Source organism: Gymnoscopelus microlampas, assembly GCF_963454915.1.
Source record: "Gymnoscopelus microlampas genome assembly, chromosome: 4".
Classification (NCBI taxonomy): Eukaryota; Metazoa; Chordata; class Actinopteri; order Myctophiformes; family Myctophidae; genus Gymnoscopelus; species Gymnoscopelus microlampas.
The window spans coordinates 41,869,003-41,895,355 of record NC_139941.1 but is presented as its reverse complement, the minus strand read 5'-3'; the positions used below and the strand labels follow the sequence as shown (position 1 = coordinate 41,895,355).

General features: G+C 39.6%; 2 protein-coding genes across 3 annotated transcripts in view; one reads left to right on the top strand and one right to left on the bottom strand.

The window, feature by feature from the left end:
• Nucleotides 1-13,046, bottom strand: part of sh2d3cb (SH2 domain containing 3Cb) — a 28,036-nt gene extending 14,990 nt beyond the window's left edge. Inside the window, exons 1-6 of one of the 2 annotated variants that reach the window (XM_084054778.1) lie at nt 12,938-13,046; nt 9,756-10,563; nt 5,968-6,007; nt 4,558-4,686; nt 1,972-2,387; nt 19-131 (exon numbers count right to left, since the gene is read on the bottom strand). In XM_084054778.1, the coding sequence (XP_083910904.1) occupies nt 19-131; nt 1,972-2,387; nt 4,558-4,686; nt 5,968-6,007; nt 9,756-10,563; nt 12,938-12,956 (1,525 nt within the window). In that variant the 5' untranslated portion in view covers nt 12,957-13,046. Of the gene's footprint in view, nt 1-18; nt 132-1,971; nt 2,388-4,557; nt 4,687-5,967; nt 6,008-8,977; nt 9,122-9,755; nt 10,564-12,937 lie in introns of those variants that run through there. The other variant, XM_084054779.1, reaches the window with a different exon arrangement.
• A 2,332-nt stretch (nt 13,047-15,378) lies between these two features.
• Nucleotides 15,379-26,353, top strand: part of cfap157 (cilia and flagella associated protein 157) — a gene marked incomplete at its 3' end in the record, with an annotated part of 16,501 nt that continues 5,526 nt past the window's right edge. The window contains exons 1-9 of the mRNA XM_084055502.1: nt 15,379-15,502; nt 16,602-16,864; nt 17,784-17,937; nt 18,299-18,566; nt 18,988-19,118; nt 20,945-21,095; nt 21,474-21,622; nt 21,914-22,045; nt 22,631-22,762. Coding sequence (XP_083911628.1) covers nt 15,408-15,502; nt 16,602-16,864; nt 17,784-17,937; nt 18,299-18,566; nt 18,988-19,118; nt 20,945-21,095; nt 21,474-21,622; nt 21,914-22,045; nt 22,631-22,762 — 1,475 coding nt within the window. The 5' untranslated portion in view covers nt 15,379-15,407. The remainder of the gene's footprint in view (nt 15,503-16,601; nt 16,865-17,783; nt 17,938-18,298; nt 18,567-18,987; nt 19,119-20,944; nt 21,096-21,473; nt 21,623-21,913; nt 22,046-22,630; nt 22,763-26,353) is intronic.

Genomic DNA, 26,353 nt, shown 5'->3' with positions numbered 1-26,353 from the left:
GTGTGATAAAAAACTCACTGGTGTTGTGCTGTGTAGAAAGAGGGACTTCCCCATTTGGTGACTGCAACTGACTTTGTTCCAAGTTGAGACTGCTGTTATTTGCTGCCTCCCTGTGGTGAAATGTAGAAGGGCTGCATGTCATGTGCACAGAGAGAAAGAGTGAGAAATATAGAAGGGGGATTTGTGAACAAAATGTTGTAATTCTATATTTTTATATATTGACGTACAATCTAAGGCTAGCTATTCTTTGGCCTGTAATTTTTTCTTAGTAGTAATTAGACAAATGTTTACTGTATTATAAAGTTTTCAAATAAATCACATCAAACTATCTTGTTGTTCTTGTTCTAATTCAATATCTATTAACAATGTTTCACATATATTCAGAAATATATATATATATAATATATATTTCAGAAGAAGTGCTCCTCAAAGCACAGGTCTCCACCAGGTCGGGTAGGTTATTGTGGGCCAGCAATGTTCGGATTTCGGCAATCAGGATTGAAAATGAAAAATCGGACGGATCCGTCTTGATCACTTGACTATAGAGATAATGTGTACCGATTTGCGTGAAAGTTTGTTTGAGTAATGTAAAAATTATAGTTTTACATAAGTCGGCCTCCTGGCGGCGCTATAAAAGGCAGATGGCAAAGGTTTTTCCTTGGCCTCTAAAACATACAAAGTTTTACAGAAATGTACACAGATCGGTGCAGTTGTAGGTAAAAACACGAATTGGCCTGTTATAGCGCCACCATGAGGCTAATTCGAGAAATTGGTGGGAATGTGCATGCAAAATTTCATGGAAAATGCACACTGTGTTCATGATTTGAGGCATTTTGTTCAAAACAGAGTACTCCTGCAAACTTTGGATGGAATATGAAAAATCTGAAAGACCCGTTTCGTTTAATGACTATAGAGATACTGTGTTCCGATTTGCGGGATGTTTGGACAAAATCTGTAGGAGTACAGTCGAAAAATTCGTTTTACAAAAGTCTGCCTCCTGGTGGCGCTATAACAGGCCCATGTGAAAAAGTTGGGGCATCCAGGGAGTGTGTGTGCATGCACAGTTTCACTGTTCACAGACAGACGGACACGGACGGACACGGACGGACGGACAGGGTGCAAAACATAGTCTCGGTCATGCCTTCAGCCCAAGGGGCAAGGCTTGGATATTTACGATGAGGCCAACACGGAAGCTTATGAATGGCCAGAGTGGCGCTGTTTTACCCTGCGCCGACCTGAAGTGTCAGAAAGAATTTATTTTAGCGCAAGTGAATGGGTTTTTGACAAACTTTAGACTAGATTTTCTTACCGTAATAAAAATTGTCATAAATTCTATATGCTTCCAGTCGCTAGTTTAAAGTCTCCTTTCAATCATCATGATATGCGTTTTGCTAAATTATGGTCCCATTTATTCTAAAATTGACGATAAAGTAGGCTATGCTCCAGGAGGGGCGGGATTATTTGATTGACAACCTACACAACCAATAGCATTCATTCCCCGCCCCCGCTCTTGATTGACAAGCTACCCAACCAATAGCATTTTTGGGGGTGTTTTCCGGTTCGCTGGTCACGTGTCTGGTCTCAACCAATAGCGTTTGAGTTCCGGCGTGGCCAACTGTATATATTAACGATGGAGGAATGCATGTTCCTGAACTATCGGCTTCATTTTCGTTCTGTAGAAAGCAGGGGAGTGGCTTTGTCCATTCTTTTTTACAGTCTATGCTTCAGCCTGGCGGAGACAATGAAATATACAGTACATAATGTGTTTGGTGCCATATTGATGGAAAAAAAGAAAAACGTTTAAAATGAAAACAACTTGCAGCTGACCATTTCTTATTCTGAAACAATTCTGCAATCTACATTGGGACTGGGAGTACTGTAGTAGGACGGTAATGATGTTTTTCTTAGGGATCAACATGATCGTTCTAATACTACTGGGCTCTAAAGGCTCAAATAACAAGAATGCCTCACCTCCACGGGCAGACACTCAGCGGCGCTCCGTTCCCACTGCGGAGCTTCAGTCCTCTCTGACATGAGGGTGAGCTTACGACGCAACCTTTAGAACCAGCCAGGGAAAAAGCAGTCTCCAGGTACCTGAGTGGTAGCGTCCTGTTCACAGGACTGTGTATCTGGGCCTGGCTTTTTTGTGTCAAAGCTGCCCTGCTCCCAACATAGAAATTGACCAGGGATGGCAGTGAGTCAAAGGCCTCCCCCTCCAGCTTGTACTGGACTCTGGTGTATGTCTCGCTGGATTGGACGATGCTCTTGCTGATGAGGAAGTGGAGGGTGTGGTGATTCCAGTGGCTTGTGAGCACATAGTCTCCCTGACTGGACAGAGAGTCCCGGATGATGAAGTCACCATGATTTACGACCAGGCTCTCCGACACCTGCCAATCACATGATGTTTGCACAATTACAAATAAAAGAGTATACTGGACAGCAGTACTCACATTTCTTACTTAAGTAGTTAAAGTATCGATACTGCAATATATAAATACTCTGTTACAAGTACAAGTCCGGAATTCAAAATGTACTTGAGTAAAAGTGCAAAAGTATTGGAATCACAATGTACTTAAAGTACCAAAAGTAAAAGTACTCATTAGGCAAAATGTTGCCTGTTCAAGTTTTAAATGTATAAAAATCTTTTGAAAATCGCACTGTGAGCTTGTAGATCTGCTATTTTCAAATTTCCAAAATGTATATAGTGCTGAAGTGGTTAATGTATGTTTTGTAATAATAATCAAAATCTACAAAGTAACTAGTAACTCATTTGTTTTTCAAATAATTGTAGTGGAGTAAAAGTATAATATTTGCCTCGAAGATGTAGTGGAGTAGAAGTAAAAGTATTGGAGATTGGAAATACTCAAGTAAAATAAAAAATAACTCATGCTTAGTTACTTTACACCACTGCTGGACAGCATCCAGGCATGTATCAAGACATAAAAAGTGATAACTGGACTGAAGACACTGCGGCAGACAGTGGTCTCATTACACATAATTCAGTCGGGTGGAAACCTAGTACGTCCGAAACTTTTACTTTTCAGGAAATGGAAAAAATAACCTGTTTTCCAATGGATCCGATGTAGTTATTTAGTCACAAGCTCTTGTTAATACTTTTCGTGGGTTAAATAATTATGAAGCCCACCGTCAGGCTTAAACACTTTCAACCTGGCTAGTGCTACCCTATAGCAATTTAATAGCAGAGCGTGTCGCTACTTTTGTGTATGATAGTAAAAAATAGGGCTTATTTGTTGTGATGTTTTTGTTTTTGAGCCATTCCTGAGCCAATAATTTGATGACGTCGTTCAATAGGAGACTCAACGGAGACTTTTTGAGTCTCCTACCGGAGACATTAGCATCGTTCAGCCGGTCATCAAATAACTGACTTAGGAATGCGACAAAAACAAAAAAATATCCCTGAATTCAAGTCTCCATGGGGTGACTAATTGATAGGAAATTAATACTTTATTTAAATGAATAAAATGTAATTATGTCCAATCTGTAAGGTAGAGTATGTTAATACAATATAACTTATACAAAATGGGGTGGTTGTATTTTGTCTCCCTGCTCTTCTATTGAGACATTTAGATCGTGTCAAAGGTCATGTCTTACCTAGACACAGGATCTGACACGAATTTTGACCTGCGCAGCGGCCCGAACTCCAGATGTGAGGCCGCGTCATGTGGTTACCCTGTTGGCCCCTTATGTAAGGCAGGTCACAGTCTATCTATCCTCAATATCACAGTTGATTACATTTCATCAATCAAAGTATATATGGACACGGCAGTAAGATAAATGTGCATACTTTCTCTACATCCATTCAACCTTCTGTCTTGTGTAATAAGGTTGTAGATATAATTGCGAAATCGTTTCCACATGGTGTTGGGTAACAGTTCAGTTTACTTTCAGTGAATTACAGTTTGCTTTCAGTGAAAGTATGTTTCACACAATGAACAGCATATCAGATTCAGCCAGGGCCAATGGTAAAGATTCTGACAGATTTCAAATGCTAACCCTAACCCACCATCATCAGTCTGGCCAACATATCTGATCATTCTGCAGACAGATCCACTGAGGGAACTCAAGGTTTTCAGCAAGGTTCCGTAGCAAGGTACCCAGAGGGGAACATTCTTTGTATGAAAAATAATGGAAATAGCCGATCTTTAAGCTCACAAGGCATCGTATTCGGAGCTTGTAGAGCTGCTATTTTGGAATAAAAAATGTAAAACATGTTTTGCCATTTTTTTTTATTATACCGACAACATTGTGTTAACAGGTTTAACATACTTTCTTTATTCAATTGTTAAATTATGACATTATCAAATATAAATATAAAAACTGGCAATAAAAAATGAGTGACAAGGGGGTGATATCAAAAGCAGAGGCATGGAAGTGTGAGCTGTATGTTATGAAAGTAAAACTTACCAAAGGCATAAGGTATTACAAGACAGGTTGCTTTGCAGTTGTGTGCGTGCGTGCGTGCGTGCGTGCGTGCGTGCGTGCGTGCGTGCGTGCGGAGTGGACGTGTGTGTGGACGTGCATGTGTGTGTCACTGACCTCCCAGGGGATGCGACCATAATACCAGCCGTGGCTCCTCAGGTTGCAGCTGTTCAGTTTCAGCTCCTCCTCCAGCTCCTTACGCAGGTTCTCTGTTGGCCTCTCCAACCAGAACTTCTCCTTGGAGAACTTAAAGGGCATCACAGGCATGGATGAGGATCAGGACTGAGTTGCAACATGCAACAAATCCACTGAAGAGGAAGGCCAAGGGATCTGGGATGGTCTGGGATCAGATGACCTCCAGAACCATATCTACTTTGCGTCTGCGCTCTCAGCTTCGCTACTCAAGGCAAAAATGCAAAGGGGAGTGAATTTCCAAACTTCCAATTTCCTCCAATAAGTCTTATAAAAACATCTTCAATGTGGATGCTGAGACTAGTGCTAGAGCTTGTCAGTAAGTAAATGGCTGAGAGGCAGACAGAGAGTACGGCGTGAGGCAGGGAGGGTAGATAGGGCAAAGAGGGGACAAGTCTGCTATTCCCACGCTGGCATCAGACAGCGGCGTCTCACCCGCGTTGTCACGGTAACGTTATTGTACAACAGGTCATCATTCAGCAGTGTTTTGTCACGTCTTTATACAAATGCGACCAGCTACTGTATATCAAGTACCTCTCCAGACGGCCATTTACATCAATATTCTGGGAATTCTTTTGTGGGGCAGACCTGTTGACCCCCCCTCCCCTCCCCATTACTATTGGCCCTATTCCCTCGTCTAGGTGACATGTTGTTTTTCTCTCAGCCTCCAATCCCCCTTCTTCCGTCAAATAGCTTATCCCCTGGGACTGTGATTAAGGAGTTGGCACTGGGCCAACGCCACTTCAAAACAAAACAGGGGGTAAGTCTAAAGACCTAGAAACCACTAATGAATAGCTTTAATTTCATTAGCATTATCATTCATTGCCAGCTTGTCCCATTGAAGCAAGTGTGTTTGTCAAGTACACAAGCATCCAATTATAAGTCAATGAATTGGAAATTCTCCTCCTTCCCTCTCTTAACACCTTTTCCAGGCATAACTGGTCATATCGAGTCGGGGCTTGGTTGCCACTGGTAACCTAGGGGCCTTGAAACTATTCCCCTTAAATAGGCTGTATTTCCAGAGTCTTTTATGTCAAAAGTCCTAATTCAATTAGAGCTTGACTGCTGTGAGCATAGGACTGTCTCTCCTTGGTTCTCCCCCTAGTCTCCCACAAACACAGAGGCTGGAATTTTTATTTAACCTTTATTTAACCAGTAGCAGTAATGCCATTGAGATGAACAAAAACTCTCTTTTTTTAAAAGAGAGGTAGCAGAATCATGACTAATGCAAAGAAGTTGCAGATAAGATGGAAAAGCATACACAAGCACAAATACTCAAAATCACACAACGAAGCAAAACCCCAAATAAGGAAACCTATAAACGAAATAACTTACCTTCACATATTCTCCACTGCTATCCATGGCATCGTGCTGACTAAAGGGCAGATGAAAAACATCAGAGTATATATTTAGAAATCCTGTCATGAGATCAAAATGTCCAGTGGATTGTTCAAACACAGGAATGCACAGTATGCACAAAGGTTTGTATATGCTGTCAATATTTTTGTTTCAGTTTTAAACTGTGCCAGTTATGTAGGCCGGTGCTCAAAGTTACCAAGCGTGTAGACTATAATGGCATGATTAACAACATCTTATAAATAACTTCATTTTGTATTTATATTCGTTTTTTAAACCTATTTCATAACATTTATTTTATTCTTTCTTGCTTTATTTCAAATTGTCATCATTTAAATTATGGCAACATTATTTGTTCATATGTTTTAAAGCTCTTGGCTCTTACTTTGCAAGTCATTTGTAAATACACAGCAGTGGCAAATAAGAAGATGCGCTCAAAATGTGCTCATGTTCTCTGTGTGACTGGCAGTCAATCGCATGCTCTTGCATAACGTTTTAATACAAACAGTGTGTTAATATGACAACACCCAGCAACTGCTTGCAAAATAGCAACCTCCTTAAGGGACTATGGAAGGCATGCACAGTAAAATCACCAGTGTTAATTGAACTCTGAGAGAGTACAAATGGTCCAGTTTTACATTCGACCCAGAGTTAATTTCGTACGTGTAGTGTGAGTGAAAGTATGTGTTGGAAGTCTGATTTTTTTGGGGGGGACCTCTGCTCTTCTTCAACATGCTGCATATTTCCTTGAGTACTGTCAGGGGACTTGACCTTGTGTTCCCTAAACTGAAACTCTAAGTTTATGCACGCATGGGAACATGGACACACACACACACACACACACACACACACACACACACACACACACACACACACACACACACACACACACACACACACACACACACACACACACACACACACACACAAACACACACACACACACACACACACACACACACACACACACACACACACACACACACACACAGACACACACACACACACACACACACACACACACACACACACACACACACACACACACACACACACACACAATGTCCAACTTTAGCTGCCCCCAGCCACCCCCAGCATGCCTTTCTTCTCAGTCAATCACTGATTCTCTCTCCCAGCAAAGAACAGACAAATAAACACAGCATAGAGCGTACCCAATTATACATGCATGTAGGTCCTGTTGTACTAGTACCATGGGTGTCAGTACAGTATGTACTGTTTCGTAGTAATGCATCATCCCCCCACTGCCACCAAAACATGTTTTGTAACATAGCTGTCCTATAATACATAAAGCTCTTCTGTGCCCAGTTTCAAGCTTCCAGGGGAACCTCCCTGTCCTTGGCTGGCTGGGGTTCCCAGGATGCATGTCAATTATTTACAACACTTCCTGTGTAGTTAGCCAGCAGCTCTCTCTGTCACAGCTGTAAGTGATATCAAACACACTCACACACACTTAACACACACATGTAGACCATAAACCCATTTTTCGACGTACACTGACTGCACACACAGGTATACCAGAGGCTACATGTGTGTGTAAAGATACTTTTGTGTACACATGCTCCACACTCTGAAGAATCATATAGCCTATGCTGTATATCTATAATGACAGGCATTCCTGTATGTACACTATACAAGCACGCTTCCTCTTGAGTACTAAGAATCATGATATGTGTGAAAACTATCACCAACCAAACCAAATGCTGATAGATTTTGTTGCTGTTGAGATTGCCTTCTCCAAAAGACAACTTTGTAGGTTTGCTTGGCTATTGAATTTTGAGATGCACAAGCAGTTGGTATAGTTTGTACATCTGAATTTCCTCATCTCTGACCAAAGACCATCAGAGTCCAAAGACATGTAATACCAGGGTCAAGTTTGCGCTGGGTCAGTCTATAGGGTGAACATAATTGGCTCAGGAGCCAGTCTTATCATGCTTTTGGACCAAATTCCTGCCCTTATGTAATAGCAGTCATGAACGAACCCCTAAACTCCCCCATATAACAAACACAGTGAGATGGTGCTGTAACTGGGAGATGAGAAGCATTCTGGGCATTCCAGAATGAATGCCAACTGATTTAAAAGTAGGCTATTTCTGTTAATGGTTTACTAAGGCTGCATTCTGACATAAAAGCTAAAACTACTGGTTGTCTTAACGTTATCACTATTGGGTATTACATTTTTTAAAAAATGGTTTGTAAACTTTTTTTATTTTTATTGATTGCTGTCACCATGCATTTAAAAATGATCTGTGAGCATAGCTTCCTATTTGGCACCTTGGCTTTTTTATATTTGTACTATGATTGTTTGCATATTAAATTCAAACAAGTAGGCTACAACAATACATTTTATTCCTCAAGCTATCAGCCTGTATAACATGCTGGTTTAAATCTGAATTTCCCCCCATTTTTTGTTACTAGTGGTCACTTACACACAATTTGCATTTTTATCAAACTTATTCTATTAACTGCACAACTGCTTTGATTTTATTTTATTGTTACACTGTCTCAGTGTGATTTAATGTCTACTACATGCTGCAGTCTTGTTTTAGTTTTCATGCTATTTTGTGTCTGGAGTATTAATGGGCTAGATTAATGTCCCCAAGAGGGATTGATTGATTGATTGATTGATTGATTGATTGATTGATTGATTGATTGATTGATTGATTGATTGATTGATTGATTGATTGATTGATTGATTGATTGAATACATTATTAGCAGTTTGCAACAACAAAAAAAGGACAGGAAAGTACAGTTCAATATAAAGTCTGGTCTGCTAAGAGGACTTTAAACCCAAGAAAGCATATTGCTTGTTTCTATTGGGGTCCTTTGTACTTTGTATAATAAAGTTTATCTGAAGAATTAATCTTTATAGCCTCATATTTTGCAACTTCACCATCACCACCACACTTCAAGATAAATAAAATAACGATCACAACGCGGTTATGCTAATTACAGTAATTGCATTCTCACCTTTTGCTCATTGTCTCCATCCCAGACTGTACTGATTGGTAGCATAAGTCCCGAATCTCACACAGTTCTACTGTCTGTATGTCTGTACCGCTATGGAAGCAAGCGACCAGCCCAGCTGTTGAACATGAACGTGGGCGTAAAGCCCTGCGGTCTAGACTAGAACCACAGCGGGGAGGCACGGGACGGGAGCGACACAGTGCGCATGCTTGGTGTTGACATGAATCGATAATCATGGTAAGCTTTGGCAATGTAGTAAGCCTACTAATTTAATGGCAAAGAAAGGAGCACTGCCGCTTTCAAACTGTTATTATTATTATACTATTATATTATATGTAAACGAATGAATTTCAATGCATTTTGAACCAGTTATTATTTCACTTAAGACAGGTCTGAGGCCGATTCTATAAAATGTCTTCTATATCACTTTTCTGAAAACCCAATAATGTTGCTATATCAGTGTGGTGCTCAAACTTTTATCAAGGACCCCCAAAATTATATGTATTTGGCCACCGCCCCCTCATCGGAAAACATTTTGTTCCAGGGACCCCCAGATTATATTATTCAAAGATTTGCACACATTTTCAAGATTTTTCTAAAATAGCATATCTAAGGCACACAGTGACTCCCTATGAGCTTGTAGATCTGCTATTTTTGAATAGCCAAAGATATCTAAAAATGAAACATGCTTTCCCGGTTTTAATGTAAAAGACATACATTTCCATATTTCAGTATTTTTAAAAGTAATGTATTATTAAAGAACACTGAATTAGATTCTCACCCATCAAGTGTCTCCAGCTCCACTTCCTGTGAATCCTCAGGGGGCTTGCTGGTTTCCTGTGTCCTCATTAAGTGTTGATGCTTCTCTGTTGGGTCTTCTGCAGAGCCCCGGGCTATTTGACTTGCTATAGGATCCATCACCATATACAGATCCTGTGTGCGGCTGGGTGACACCAGTGCTGACTGAGGGGCCAGGGAAGATGTATGAGGGAGCATGATATTAACTGCAGCCATCTCTGAGGGCTTATCTATGGCACTGCTGGGATCCGCATATCTCAATGATGAGGCCTCTTGACTCCAGACGGTGTTCACTGAAGCGATTCTTGCATCTTCTGTAGTGCTTCTATTGGAGTTTTTTAATGGAGAGTGGGTGGGCGACGTCGGGGGTAGTGGCAGTGGCCTCGAGTGGACAGGCGACGGGGGTAGTGGCAGTGGCCTCACGTGTACAGGAGTGGGTGGAAGCCTATCCAGACAGGGCAAGCTGGTAGCAGACAGGGCAGTTAGAAGAGGAGACTCTCGAACATAATCGCCCGCCAGGCATTGGCTCTGCCCTACTATTGTCTCAGCTTTGCTGGCACCCTTCTTCTTTCTAGTGCTAGTGTGTTTTTCTTTGCGGGGCACAGTGCCCACATGGGAGTACATGTCAGCGGAGCGAACATAGCCAGGGCTGTGCAGACAGGACTCCATGTCATCCACTGAGTGGCTACCCACTGGAGTGTCACTATTACGCTTCCCATCATGCCTTGAGTCTGTCTTGTCTGATGAGTGCCGTGTGTTGGAGTTGGAAAGGCTTCCAAACCATTTGAAACCTGATGGGAAGTTGTTAGTGTTATTGTATGCAGAATAAACACAATGACATATTTCATAAACTTTGGAGGGGTATGTTGTTTTTTTGCACTCAAAATGTGTAGATTTGTTTTTTACTTTTTGAAGACCATCTACGGTTAAGATTTCACAAGTGGATGTGATTTTGATTGATAAGAGTCCTATCCATCCTATCATACAGGTTATATTGACAATCATTGGGTTTGAATCACAACAAAAGGCCTTTATATTAGTCAGACAATGTGGTATGGTATGTGATTACTCTGAATACAAATTTATTCTTAATATATTATTTAAATCAACACCCACATTTTTTTTAAAAACACCAGGAAAAGCATTATTCCTATATCCTGAGAACAGAAAAAGCAAACTTATTCAAATGTGAATGATACTGAACTTTTCATACACCGGAACAAAGTTTGTATTTTACTTGGTCTTTTGAAAAAAGTGTCTTTTCTTTGCATTCAAGTCATGCATGGAATGTTATTGCACCCAAGCCTGGTGGAACTCCGCCGTTTGTATTCTGAGCTGTGAGCTGAGCTTTCTGAGTTGTTTGATTATGTTTCTGCCCTGGGTGCTATTAGAGGTTGAAATCGCGACAGTTATTTATTTCCTCAGCTAAATATAAGCTAATGGTTTTGAATGCAGAGGCAGATGGTATAGCAACAGTTTGCAACAACAGTAGATGCAAGTGCTTTCTTATTCCTGGTCAATTATTTATATTTTTATGATGGTACTTTGGAATTTGGAAGAGCACCAAACTAAAACCAAAGGAAAGGGAAGACATCTTATTTAAATGTATTATGTAACCACCAGTGAATACTGCTGCTGTGCTGTTATAACTCCAGTGTTGGAAATTTCAGTGAATGCACATGATCCTTTTTGAAATGATGAGAAGTGAAAAACTAATTAATAGGCTATAGGTCTAAACGAGAATAGCAGGGATTATATACTTTTCAAGTTTAACCTAAGTAAGGATTTCTTGTGCACTAATGAACCAAAGACAATTATTAAGATAGATACAAATTAGTGTTTGGGTGTCTTAACTTAACAAGAAAGGTAAAAAATGTAGTTGGTAATGTAAGGTGCAAGATGTAGTTTTAAATCAAACGTATTGAAGAATTCCAGCATTTTAATAACGTCTCAGTCCCAGGTAAAGTTTCTCTGGTAAAGGTTCAACAAGATTCAAATATATTTTTGTTTGTGTCAGTGCAGGGCAAGAACTAGTCTCTCTTAAGGGTGGAATGTGACTTTAGAAGATTGCTTAATAGCAGAATAGACAAATAGCAAACTGTTCTCTTTTTACATTTGCTGTTCTTTCTTCAACATTGTGTTTTGGTCTGAGCTCAGCTGGGCTGCTTCTATTGATACCAAACAATGAGCCATTTATGCTTTATCTACAATAGACCAAAAACCTATTTATAAGTAGAACAGTGGACAAAGAGTCATCACATTCACAGAAGGCTGTTTGTGCACGTACACACAAACACAGATATATATGTACAGTATGAGCTTGAGCACAAGCACGCACCGCACACGCACAGTCGCACATGCAAAGTCGCACACACACACACACACACACACACACACACACACACACACACACACACACACACACACACACACACACACACACACACACACACACACACACACACACACACACACACACACACACATACACACACACACAAACTCGCGCGCAAAGAATCACTCATAGAGTTATGCACTTCTAGCATAACTCTATGCTCTTCTGAAAACTCACCTCTTCTTGACAGTTTTAGCGTTTTCTATTGATTTGATCTGTGTTTAGTTTAGAATTCTGTTTCTGTGTTTTTTTTTGTTTTATATGGTATTTTATTCACTGATTTTATGTTGTAGTTTTATCTCTTATGGTTATCATGCTGCTCTTTTACCTTGTTCTGTAAAACACTTTGTAACTGTGATTGGAAAGCGCTATACAAATAAATTCATTATCATTATTCATTACATGAGGCTGATTCAGTAGAACGTAATTCAGGTACTGAGGATTGGATACTGATGGATTTACTTATTATTTTTTCCATGCTACTTTTAAATAGAAACAGACAATGAGTTAACCTCAGCACAACTGCTCATGAACAAGAACACTTGGATTAATGTTTAGGCTATTTATGTGCATATTGTGCCTTTTATCTTTTATCTTGTGGATATAATAAATATTCACATATTTCATTTTTGTAAACTACCATGTGAAAGTGAAATAAACAAACTTAAAAAAGAGAAAAATGTATGTCTCATTATCTGCACAGTATCATTTTCAATACCCAACCTGAAAGAACATTATAACATTCATAATAGTAAATAAAAAAAACTCACTCAGCTTTCGTTTACTCATAGTCCAGAGGTATAGGCTTCAGAGAGGAGATTGTTCGAACAATCTTTTAATATTCATAAACTGAGGCAAGTGTATCAACCTTCTCTACATCCTGATACTGCAGTGTAGTAATGTGATAACCAGTGTGTTTTGACTGAAGATTCAATGCACTTCCTGTATTCTGAACAAGAGGAAGTATTGGGTACATTTCACTGGATTACCATTTTCACACTGAACTTCTATGAGCTGTTTTTGAGGTTTTGCAAAACCTCAAAAGCTCTTCTCAGCCAACAGAACCTGGCCTTTTGGTTATCAGCAATCAAGATCGTTTTGTAAACTTTCCCCAGAACGAGAAAAGATACCAAACCATAGAATCCACCAGAATGTATCACAAATAGCAATACATGCTGGGATGTACTGTATATATTTTTTAGAGCTGATAATGCCTTTAAACACATATGGCACTACAGGACTTCACTTAATGCAAGGAGGTAGTACCAGACAATCTAGGAGGTTGACTTTATATATTGTATATAAGGTATGCATGTATTTACATGATATACACATTTAACATTCTGTAGTTGTGTTAAATTGTATATGAAATCTAAAAACATACTTCAGCATAGAAGATGAGATCTTATCGGTATTCAGGGGTACAAAGAAGATGTGAATACCTTGTGTCATCGTCGACTTGCAACATTTCCTGTTAAGATTTCCTGGCAAAAGCATAGAGTAAAAACCAACTGATGTAATCAAAACGCACATTTATTTAATCATAGACGGCTGTGATCTCTATCTATAGGATGACATGGCCAAGACATCATTTGGGAATTTACAACAATCACAAAACATACAACACTTTTAGACATATAATACAAAACACAGATACTACTACTACTAGGCTACTACTAAATAATAAAACTAAGTAATTAATTAATTAATAATAATGATAACAACAACAACAACAACAACAAAATCTAATCACAGACACAGCTAATTTGTCTCACGTATCAAAAAAAAAATTGTGAATATGAAATCTCTGTCATTGACTAGTTTTGGAAGCCATGCACTCTCCTTTAATGTTGCACTCCTCGGCACCCCTATCTGGGGCATCGACCCTTTACTGTAAATACTAAAAAGACTAGAAACCATGACAGACCCCTGTCAGTTTAGGCGGGCCACAGAATCTTCCTATGTTTCCATTGCTCCTCTGTGTCTGTGTGAGCATTCAAATGGCATGAGTGCAGTGGCAGACCCGACCATTAGGATCAGAACGTATGACTAAATCTTGCCTAAACTTGTCTAAACAAAGCATCTTCAAAGATGAAGACAATAGTCTGCCACAAGCCTCTTCATAATTAATGTATAACCTTTCAGGATCTCTATTACCAGTACTGAGCTATATGCCAGCTCAGTTCCATGTCCATTTGCAGTAAAATATAAAAATGCCATAACATAGGCTAGGCTAATAGCCTATAGAGGCATCAACTATACTAGGCTATAGTAGTGGTTCTCAACCTTTTCAGGCCGTGACCCAGTAATCATATTTGAGGAGTTGAGGCATTCAATTTTTTCTTATTTTTTTTTATTATCATTCAATTTCTTATATTATTTGACAATTTGGCCAATGTCTGACCCGTTTTTATAATAATATTATAACAACTATATTATAGTTTGTTGTGCAGTAATTGTCTTATTCTTATTTCTTTACTTTTTGAGATATTAAAAAGGTCTTAAGAGTCCATAAATTGTCACTTCACTGTCATCTGGGGACCCGGCCCCCTGGGGATCCCGACCCACAGGTTGAGAACCACTGGTCCATACTATTATGGGCAGTGGCGTCAGTTCAGCAAAAGCTAAGGTATGGCAGCATGCACGCGACCTCATGCACGCGCGCGCAGCGCGCGTGCATGAGGTCACCCTGCGCGCGCGCGAAATTTGTGTGCGGTTCTGGGCGGGTTGGGTTCGTTTTTTTCTAGTTTCTGGTTACTTTATTTCGGTTTTAGGGTTAGGATTCGGGTTAGGTTAGGGTTATGTTATTTCATTCTTATTTTTGCCTGATTTTCCCGATTTATTATCAAAAAAGTACTTCTTTTTTTTTTCTTCTCTGGAGCCAGGGTATGGCAGCTGCAATAGCCTGCCATACCCAATTGACGCCCCTGATTATGGGTACGATATAAAACATTTTGTTCCTGAATTGCATACATTGTCTGATTATAAGTCTGATATAGCCTATATTGGATATAGGCCTACGCTACTGTCTTTTAATGTAGGCTAGTGCTTTAATCATGGATATGGCTTTAATTAAGTTGCAAACTGTGCTTTCAATCTACTGAATGAACAGATGACGTCATCCCATAGCAACAACGTGTGGTCTGTTGTATGTTGATCTGACAAAAAAAAAGTTTGACTGAGAAAATGCCGAGAAAGAATGACAAAAAAAACGAAACAAAGCCAAACAAAAAAGATGGCATGACGACCGTGACAAATATAACAGATGATGGCACGTTGCTCGATAAAGGAAAAGAAACAGCACAGATACGACTTTTGGAGGAACGGTCGGAGAGGTGAGTGAGACTTTTCTCAGTTAGAGAGAGCAAGTTATCAAAGAAAGTCTATACATTTGCTGTTTATAAAAACTGTTCAGTAGGCTTACTTAGCCTATGTAGAACAACTTCATTAGACCTATTTGTCCTGCAGTTACGTAATTAAAACGTGTCGCCCTCGGCCCTCCCAATCAACAAAACTAAATCACAGAGAGCCTATTTTAGTCTACGTCAATTGCGTAGCCAAACTACAGACGCACTACAGCACTGTTTTCCAAACAGTGGGTCGGGACACATTTGTGGGTCGTGGACACATTTTTTTATGGGTCACAAGTAATCCCTTCATGTTTTGTTTCTTACATTTTATTTAAATAAATAAAAAACATTAAAAAAAAAAGTTACATCTTTCATCAATCAAAATTCTAATTCAATGATTTTTTCTCTTTCAAATTCTATAAATTAGAAAACAAATTTAATACTGAAAATAGCAGATCTACAAGCTCTTCGCGCTGTTGTGAGCTTGTAGATCTGCTATTTTCACTAGTTTGGGTCCCGAGCAAATATCTGATTTCTTTTTAGGGTCTTGAGCTAAAAAGTTTAAATCATTGTGGCTACCTCAATGTTAAATTGACTATTTTATCAATCAATCAATCAATCAATCAATCAATATGCTTTGGAAAATAGTCGGAAATAATGTAAAGTAGGCCTATACAGTACATGATTTCATTTCAGACCTAAATTTACCATTCAACTCCTTGTTTAGCCTATGGCCAAAATGACTGTCCACTGGCTATCCACTGATTTTATAACAATTGTAGAAAGAAATTGCCTTAAATTTCATTTAATTGTCATTGGATGTCCATTTTGAAATAAATGTAAATATAAAACACATTAAAAAATATTTTAAAAATGTGCGCCCAGATTTCTCAGGTGCCCACTCTTCCGGACACCCAGTAGGCCTAGCCTATTATACTTTCTTTAACCATGTGCAAGTTACAACACACCTATCCGTTTATTTTACAAATACACCTAGCCCACCTTTAAAAGTGTAGGATTAGGAAGTCATAAATGTCACAATTCTTTGAGCCCCAAAACAATTACAACCTTATTCTCTCTCCAGGTATCAGCGCAAATGTGATGAACTCGAGTTGCAGATGATCGACTTCACCGCTCAGTACAATACTTTGCAGAAAGAGAAGAAAGACATTGTTTCGTACTTGAAAAGATCCCTAACACAGAAGGAGGATGAGTTGACTGATTTATCAGAGCGCCTGGTGAGTCTGGAGCAGGCCAAGAACCTGGAGATGGAGTTACAGGACAGACAGCTGCGCCAGGAGCTTCAAGAGAGCAAGGATAAACTCACTTCAGAGAATGCAGAGCTTGGTGAGAAACTCCCAATCAGAAAACTATTATTTATTTACTTACTTACTTACTTACTTACTCATTTAGGTGGTTGCTTTATCCAGAGCAATATCCAGTGGGTAAAAGGGTAGCGTCATCGCATACACATGACCCCAATGGAAACATGCCATAGTGCTTCCTTGGGTTTAATCCCTTTACCATCCTTTTTTATAGAACTGTACTTTCTGTGCTTTTTTTGCAAACTGTTAATAAAGTATTCAATCGATCAATCAATCAAAATAATCGCCACGTATGGAGTATAGTAGGCTATGTATTTGTACGTTTATTTGTGAAATATTTTGATATCATGTGTCTTTGTCAGAAAACATTCTTGTTGATCGGTATAAAATCTTCAACTTTTCTAGTCTATTCTGCCCCCTTCTCCTAGGACAAAGATGATGGTGGTAACAAAAGACATAATAGTGATATGTTTTGCTTGGGGATCAAGCATAATCCTAAACTTAAGGGTTGACTTCACTTTGACTAATAGGATAAGCCTAGACACAAATATTTTCATGTCTCATGACTGAAAAATGTCAGCCACAATAATCTTCTTGTAGTCATTTGAAGTTTGTTTAGGGACAAATGAAGTTCATCATGAAATGCTTGTCAAGCGGTTTTCAGCAACTCATTTTAAAAACAAAGAGAGATGAACAAATCACAGTCTTAAGATTCCTGTGCAAATCCCTGTGGCTTTATTGTGCTTGCTCAATCAAGTTATTTTTGATTGTAATCTATTCTTACTGTAAGTCAGTGACAGTCTGTGTCTGACCTTCCACCACAATGGTCTGTTTCTCCTCTCCTCTCCTCTCCTCTCCTCTCCTCTCCTCTCCTCTCCTCTCCTCTCCTCTCCTCTCCTCTCCTCTCCTCTCCTCTCCTCTGTCTTCTCCTCCAACCCCAGCAGGGAAGTTGGCGTCCCTGGATGAGTTCCATGCGCAGAAGGAGAGACTGATGGCAGAGAATGATTCACTTAAGAAGCAGCTGACTATTCAGAAGGAGGAGGACAGCACTGCCATCTACAATCTCGAGAGGAAAGCGCTGCTGGATAAGGACAGGTTGATTCTTTTACCCGTTTTAGAACTACACTGGAAAACCTCTGCGTCAAAAAATGCCAACATTTATTTTGGGCAGCACTGTGCAAAAATGCATTGAGTTCCCTGAACATACACACACCTTGGCTTAAACTAAGGCTGGAGTAGTAAAATAATTAGCAACACCTGCTTCCCTTTATTGCTGACTCAGTCCTGAATCACAATGAGCACTTCATCAGGGAGACACTTAAATGTTGAAATGCAAACCACATCTACACAGTAGTACATACAAACTCGCTCAGTCAGTAAGAACATTTCAAATAAAGTCAATGTCACGAGTCAAACTCCCTTTGAGGGTGCTTACCCCCCCCCCCTCTTTCCCCAGGCTGAAGGAGGAGATGCACAGCCATGTAGCAGCAGTGGCGGCTGAGTGTCAGCGAGTTTCGGAGCAGAGGATGCCAGAAACCACTAAGAGGGCCATCCACGAGAATGTGGCACTCACGACCCAGCTGAAACAACTGTCAGACCAGGGCCTGGCGCTTCTGGAAGAGAACAGGGCACTGCAGGAGCAAAAGAAGCACCTCCGCCTTGAGGTGTCCATCCTGGAGCCCCTGGTCACCCAGATGACCCACAGGAGCCGAAGCAGCCAGAAGGTGTGCCGTGTGCGGGAGTCGCCTACCTATTGTATAGCAGCGGATGTCTGCTGCTGAACCAGATATATTACTGACATAAAATGAAAACTCATTATTTTACAGATTACAGTATAGTATAGGTCCAAAATACACCAACTGCACCAAGTGACCATATTTCCTATGCCTTCCATATACTGTTGTACAGTACTTGTATGTCTCCCTTGTGGACTTTATGTGGACAGTCAATCATCTACAGTCAATTAAAGTTAATATTTCTGCTGATCACACACACACACACACACACACACACACACACACACACACACACACACACACACACACACACACACACACGCAGAGTAATACGCAGAGTAATACGATACAAATATTAATTATTTTCAAAATTGCTTTTTCTTCCACCTCCTTCTGTTCCTTCCATTAGGTGGTGGAACAGCTGACAGAGAAATGCAAGCTCCTCCAGGCGCAGCTAGAAGAGCATAGCTCAGCCCACCTGGAACAGCAGCAGCTCCAAATTGAGCACGCAGGTCTCCTGGCTGAGATGGACACACTCAGGTATCCATCTGTTCACTGTTGGTTTACAGTATATTTAAGTTTTAGTTCACTTTAGTTGAAGTTGTTGCCCCGTGCCTGACAATGTTATAATGGTTCTTGTGCTAGCCCTGATTCATTATACTACAGTATGTCCTCTTACCTATGTACTACAGGGAGACTATACTGAAATGCAATTCAAATAAAAGATTTGCCTATAAGGTCTCTATGCAATAATCACTATGCACAAATCATTAATTTAATTAACCTCTATGATCATGCGCTTTGTCCTAATGGGTGTAATTGATTCTCCTTGATATTTCTTATAAAACTGAATCGCAGCCAATTGTATTTTCCAACACCCAGCAGATTTGGGCTGTACTTATTTTATGAAATCATTACATTTTAAAAAGCTTCTTATTTGTCACTGGTACAGGCAGCGAAATGCTAGTGTGGCGAGGTCCATAAGACTAAACACCAACACAATACAACAAGAACAAGAAGAATGTCTGTCAGATAGTAATCTATGTATATGCCTTCGGTTTTGGTGATGCACTCTCCTTGAATTAGCTTAGTAAGTTTACGAAATATGCATTCACAATAACAATTAACTTGATCTGTTTTACAATCAGAAAAACTGAGTAGCTTCACTGGAGCACCTGGAGGTTAAGTGCTCTGTTTATGGGTCATTTGATTGTAGCCTGATTTAATCAAGCTCACAATGTGATGTGAACTTGTATATCTACTATTTGACTGTTGTACGAGGGAGTATAAAGTTCAGATACTCCCGCTCATATGAATCAAGTATACAGTCTGGCAACCTTTGAACAGGATACCCTTTTTGATATTATTCGCAGAACAGATCCTCTGATTATTGTGAATGTGGTGAAAACAAATGTGTGCATCTAGTGGAATGTAAGCAAAGATTATCAGTGCTCCATCAGTCACTTTTTTTTGTTGCTCTCTAGTGCGTTCACAACACAGGAAATGTAAATAATGATATAACAGCCACTCACAATGTGACTGCCACACATCTGCAGCGATGACAGGCATCTCCAAACTGTGCTTATGGAAAATGCAGGCGAGGTGTCGATTTTTGTGCACAGTAAAATCCTTAGTTTTAATTTAACGCAGAGAGTGTAAAGAAATACCCAAATGGACCTGTTAGGGTTTATATACACTTTTTACACTGAAGATTTACTGTGTAGTGCTGGGTGTCAGTAGTGGCTTATTGATGTGTTTGTGTCTCAGTGCCTTGTTATCATAAATGCTGAATGTGAGTGAAAAGTTGCCAAGTTGAAGGTGCTCTTGTCAAAAACTTTTGAGATAGAGATATGAGATAGACACAGACTACAGTATGCTGTGCAGGGTGACTCACAGAAATGCTTGTAGTCCTCGGGGCAACTGTCTATAATGAATGTTCAATCTGGTCATAATAAATAGATTTTCAATCTCAATGAGACTAGGTTAAATAACAAATAAGATCAAATGAGATTAAAAAGTAACAACACAGAGACCTTTTAAAACTTCACAACAAAATGCATCCAAGTTTATTTCCTGTCGCAAATTTGCTAATGTCAAAAGCGGAGAGGATATAAGCCCAGGCTGTTTAGTAATGCAAGTCCACTGAAATGGTCTATATAAATAAGAGCTGTTTATTTGCCAGACAACGTAAATCAAGTCAATAACATTTGACGCTTTTGATTTACGTCCAGATGTTCCGTAGGCGATCTACAAGCTCACGACGCGTTGCAGTGCGACGCATTGTGAGCTTGTAGATCGTCTATTTCCAGTGCGCGGCTCCAACATGCATCGTTGTATAAATCTTGATTAATGGTGTGTGTTTTCAGACAGGACCATGTGTCAGTGTTGAAGGAGTGTGTCAGAAACAGAGCAGAGGTGGAACGGCTGGGGGCGGAGTTAGTTGAAGAGAGGAAGAGGCAGGGCCAACTGGAGAGCATCCTGCAGGATGTCGCCATGGCCCTGAAGCAGGCGCTGAAGGTCATTTCATAGTCCATCCATTCGTCTGCTGACAGCAAAACATATGTACAAACATGTAATTGCACACATTGGTCAAAAAGATGACAAAAAAGCCCAAAGGCTTATTTCCATTGTGGTCCTACTGATGAAAAAAAAAGAAGAAGGAAAAAAAGGTGCTATCTTGTAAATCATATAAGCAAAATTGCCACGTGTAAATATGATCAGTTGGGTGTAAGAGTCTTAAAAGACACTGTTGGACTCTGTGGTGGTGTGTGTATTCTGGATATAAGCTACATCTACTGCAGTGAGATGGGTTGCTCCATCACTCAAAAGCATCCCTGTTTGCAAGCAGACGTCCATAACATGTAAAATAAAAGAACCATTCATCTCTCACCCCAGGAAGTTCCTAAAGAAGAGGACTCAGAGGCGGACACCATAGTCCGTAGGAATCATATGATGCAGAAGGTGCTGGCTGTTCTGGATGGCGCCGCCCTGCTGGGGAAGGGGCCCACCATGACTGACTTCATCTCAGAACCTGTGGCTGACAGGTATTTGGGTGGGGTTGTGGGGGGTGAAAATGCCACCACACTATCTAACGCTTTCAACTTTTAAAAACTTTTTTCATCCTATTGTTTATGTTGTGGGAAATTACAGGCCTATTGTATGTTTCCTTTTTTTCTCCACTGACTGAAAATAGAAAGATTTTGTAAGAAATTGTTTTTAGAGAATTTCTTATTGGGGAAATGTATTCTGGATAAGATGTATGAACTATTTTGGAGCTGCTTTCTGCCCAATACCTCTGTTCAGCCTGCATACTTACTTCTTACACATCTATATAGGTCAGGGCAATCCCATGTCCAACTGTCCCACTTCAAGACAGGTGACCTGGGCCTTGTGCCACGACAAACACACTATTCTAACACTATGCCGTCGAAGACGGAACCCAAGAACACCCATTTACATTTGAACAGGTTTGTAATGGTATTGGATCTTGTTTATTCGATACACTTATTTGTTTTAGCTCTTGCTCATTTGCTTTTCCTATTTTGTCTCATCTGTTTATGAAAGTAGGTAGCTGATATACTTCACTTTTACTTTAGCGCTAGGTATACTCTTAGTTGCTTGTTTTAGAAGAAAATGCACTTAGTACGTCTGGTGATTTTCAACTGGAAAATGTCACCGCAAGGGAACCACTGCTTTAGAACACTTACAATGCTTGCCTCTAGTCTAAATAGTCATTGCGGTATTGCTGAATGCTGAGGCATGCAAAGAATGTGAAATCTAGTTGAATAATTTATCCATTTGAGAAAAAACATAATTGGAGGCCATCATTCAATTCAATATTACTTAAGAGAGTAGATCCTGTGTGTAAGTAAACCTTGTGTAATTTTGTCAACAGCATTTTAGTTTTTGTGCTATTTGTCATTTTGTAATATTACTAATTTTTCAAATGGCTGCCATTTCATATTGGACTGGAACTCTGTAAATATGTTTTACCCACATCCATCTAATTGATGTATCTGTTACCCAAGTCTGTTTCTTATTCTGTCCTATAGGAAACTTTCTGGACAGAAAATGCCCTGTCACCCCAAGCCCTCTGCCCCTGACCATTCTGGAACAGACAGGTTCATGACCTTTCCAGTTAGACCCTGTCCTAAAAGAAAACCCTCTCACAAACCCAACCTCAAGTAAGAAGAATTAACACAGGCTGCCTATATGCCTATATAACCTTAGTTATTGGGAAAGTATAGGCTTTTAATGATATACCAAAAAAAGAAAGAAATATATGTTACAAATAATGGGCAACGTACTACCTGGATCATGTAAACTCTGATATTTTAGCCACTAGGTGGCAGCAGTAGTCCTCAGAATGTAAAGTGTGCCCTTTGGAGAATGATTGGTCGACCTGCAAATCTGGACTGCCTGGATTTGCCTGAAAATGTTCTCCTTAAACCTGATCCGAATCGTTCAATTAAAAAAAACATTAAACTTAAGATAGAGATGAACAAAACTGTTCTTGACTGTGATAATTGATTTAAGTATGAACATTATCTAAAGATGTTTGACTGTGAAGTGTTTTAGTCACTGATCCTAGATGGATCCTAGATCAGCTGTCTGAGAGGCTTTTGCATGTACAATGTCTTATTTTACAGATACATACAGAATGGTATATAATGTAATCATGTACTCACTGATTGTGTCAGTGTTTAGGATATCCGAGGAGCTGAACAAAAGTAATTTTTACTCTTATGTATATATGTACAAGACATAACAATAAAGAACCTCGAACCTTAGACATTTCAGTGGTCCAGTACTGCTCATTAACATCCTACAAGTGAAAAATAAAATCCTCAGTGTTCATTTAAAGGGGCTACACCATGAATTTAAAAAAATATATTATATATAAATATTGCCCCCTAATACGTTTTAAACAGGTTGTAAGCCTAAAAAACATCCAGATATTTTTTTCTCACAATATGACTGTCTGTCATTCCAAGCTTTTTCAGCTGCAATACCAAAACGTCCTATTGGGCAGGGGGGAGCTACTGAGCAATTCTGTCTGGCCATCCTCAATGCAAAATCCGTGCAAGTGACATCACTTGCACAGCCATTCTGAAATGGCCTGTTCAGACACGCCCATTCAGGAAATCCATGAAATGAGCATGAATGACTGAATGTTAAAAAAAAATATTTTTTTGGGTACAAGAGACACTGGGGAGCCCAAAAAATACTAAAAACCTAAAAAAAAATGAAATTCATGGTGTAGCCCCTTTAACTTTGAGAGTGGACCCAAACGGCTACCTTACAGATTCATGTGGGTCAATTTGTACACATTCGATTTTTTAGTGTGTAGGCAAGCCAATACTCTTTCTCAAGAATAGCACAGAACAGATGCTCCTCCTGATTGCTCCTCTACTGACCCAGCATGACAAGAAAGGCTACAGAGTAGGTTTGTGGTATATTCATTTTGATTCCAATTCCAATCTTTTTTTCTTCTTTTTTTGGGGTGTAAATTAGTTTACTGACCACAGTGCCAACTCAGGTTCAGATGCAGGGTCATCTATAGGTAATCTAGTCCACTGGTCCTCAACTCCTGGAGTCCTTGTGGCGGTTCCAGGGGATCCCCAGCGGAATGGGTGTTTACCGGTAGTTAGAAACCTGATGGACCCTTACAGGTCTGTAACATTGAGAGTGAACAATTTGTACAATTCGTTTCATTTAGTTAAATTAACACTGAGGATTTTACAGTGTAGATTGGATTCCCAGAGGGACCACAATGATCAAATGGATCAAATGTAGATCCGTGGCCCAATGGATCAAATGTAGGTTTGTGGCCTAATTCATATGAAACTGGAGGTTAAAAGGGTTGAGAATCTCTGATCTAGTCTGTGTTTGATGTATCAAACTGAATATTGAACCTGAGGTACTGAGGTGAATTATTTATTGCTCATTAATGAGCAATAAATCGTCAGTGTTCCTACAGCTGCCTTACTTAATGCCGGCACACAGTGATGTCATACAACACACATGTTTTAAAAAAGAACATCAAGAGCACATTAACCAGCTACATGCTCTCAATGTGTAGAAGAAAGACATGTTAAAAATGTCTTTCTTTCTTTTTTCATCTATATTGACATGCCCAAAATTGGAATGCCAGGATTCCCAAAGTGTTTCTTGTACTGTAATGCTTAATCTATATTTGACGCGTTGTGAGCTTGTAAATCTGCTCTTTTTGGCACACAACATCGTTGTATGTATGGTGAAGTATAAATCAGGCTTAAGTCACTGCAGAAGTGTGTGGTAATGTGGCACCACATTAGGATCCTGGAGAACCACTGAGCATCCCATCTGTACCAGCTGCAAGCAGCTAACGTGACGTTATCAAGGTCTCTTTACTACAAATAAACAGAAAATATATGAAGACATCTGGTTGATCAAATTAAAACGGGTCCCTCAACCAGCAGTACCATCTGGCTCAATGAGCTGTAAACTCGCAAATTTATTAGGGCTGTTCTTTTCCCCCCTGATGCTTAGGATAATAAATGCTAAATCGTTGCACATTAATTACACACAGTGGTGTCACTATATGCCCCTATGACAGTTAGTTAAAACTAATTTGGAATGAAATACAGAATCAATCTCTTAACTGATCAATCAGGGAGGATTATGTTGTCCAATGTGAAGAGAATTATTCAAAGATTGTCCCTGTTGACATTCAGAAATGTACGGATACACATACTCGCAGGTATGCACACATGCCCTTACACACATATGCACACTGCAAGCACTGATGTCATATCTTAACATGTGTGACGTGTTCTTTCTGATTCACTTTCTTCCCTACTGACAGTCATAATGTCACACTCTCGTGCACGCGCACACACACACTGCTCTAGCCTCATACGGATCTTATCGTTAATTTTTGTGTGCCACTTTTTGATAGTAGAGTTAGTATGTAAAGGCAAGTAGGTATCTGCTTTTTATATCCTCCACACTGCTCGGCAAAACATAATTGATGAGCACTTTATAGGCCTAAATAAAAAAGCGAGACTGTGTTGGAGATAGAGAGCGAAACGATCCTCTCATATCCTCTCATATCCTCTCATTTTCTCATGTCCGGGAAGAATGGAGATAGCATCTCATTGTGAGAAATGACACTGACAGAAATGTCAGCATAAAGCCAGTGGCCGCATTCTTGTTATGGAGGCATGCATTGAAAATTAATATTGATGAGTTCCTAATGCTCTTGCCATCTTTATTATTTGTTATGCCTTTGACTGATGAATAGCTTTTCCTAAAATGTTATTAACTGACCCCGGATTCAGTGAAACAATGAGGATTGTTTAGCATTGGCAATACCTGTGGCAGTAGCCTAATACAAACATGAATTATTTATTTTCATGTTATTTATCAATTGCTGTAGCACATTTCTACACACGGAAGTAACTTTTGCAGGGACTTTAACACTGCTCCCAAAACATCATAACTTGTCATTTCAATGACATTTATTTCTATCAATCATTGCAAAATGACTAAAAACAAAACAACAAAACAACTATAAAACTGTCAGTATACCCCAACAAGGCTATCCTTTTTTGTGTGTGTGTGCCACTTTTTTATACTATAATTATAGATTGTAAAGGCAAGTAAATATTCTACTACAGCAATGCCTGTATTTTTGTTTCCTAAAAGAGTGATATCAAAGAAAATCAAAGCAGAAATAATTTCACTGAAGAGCAAGAACTTCAACAAAAAGGCTTTACTAATTGAATGATGCT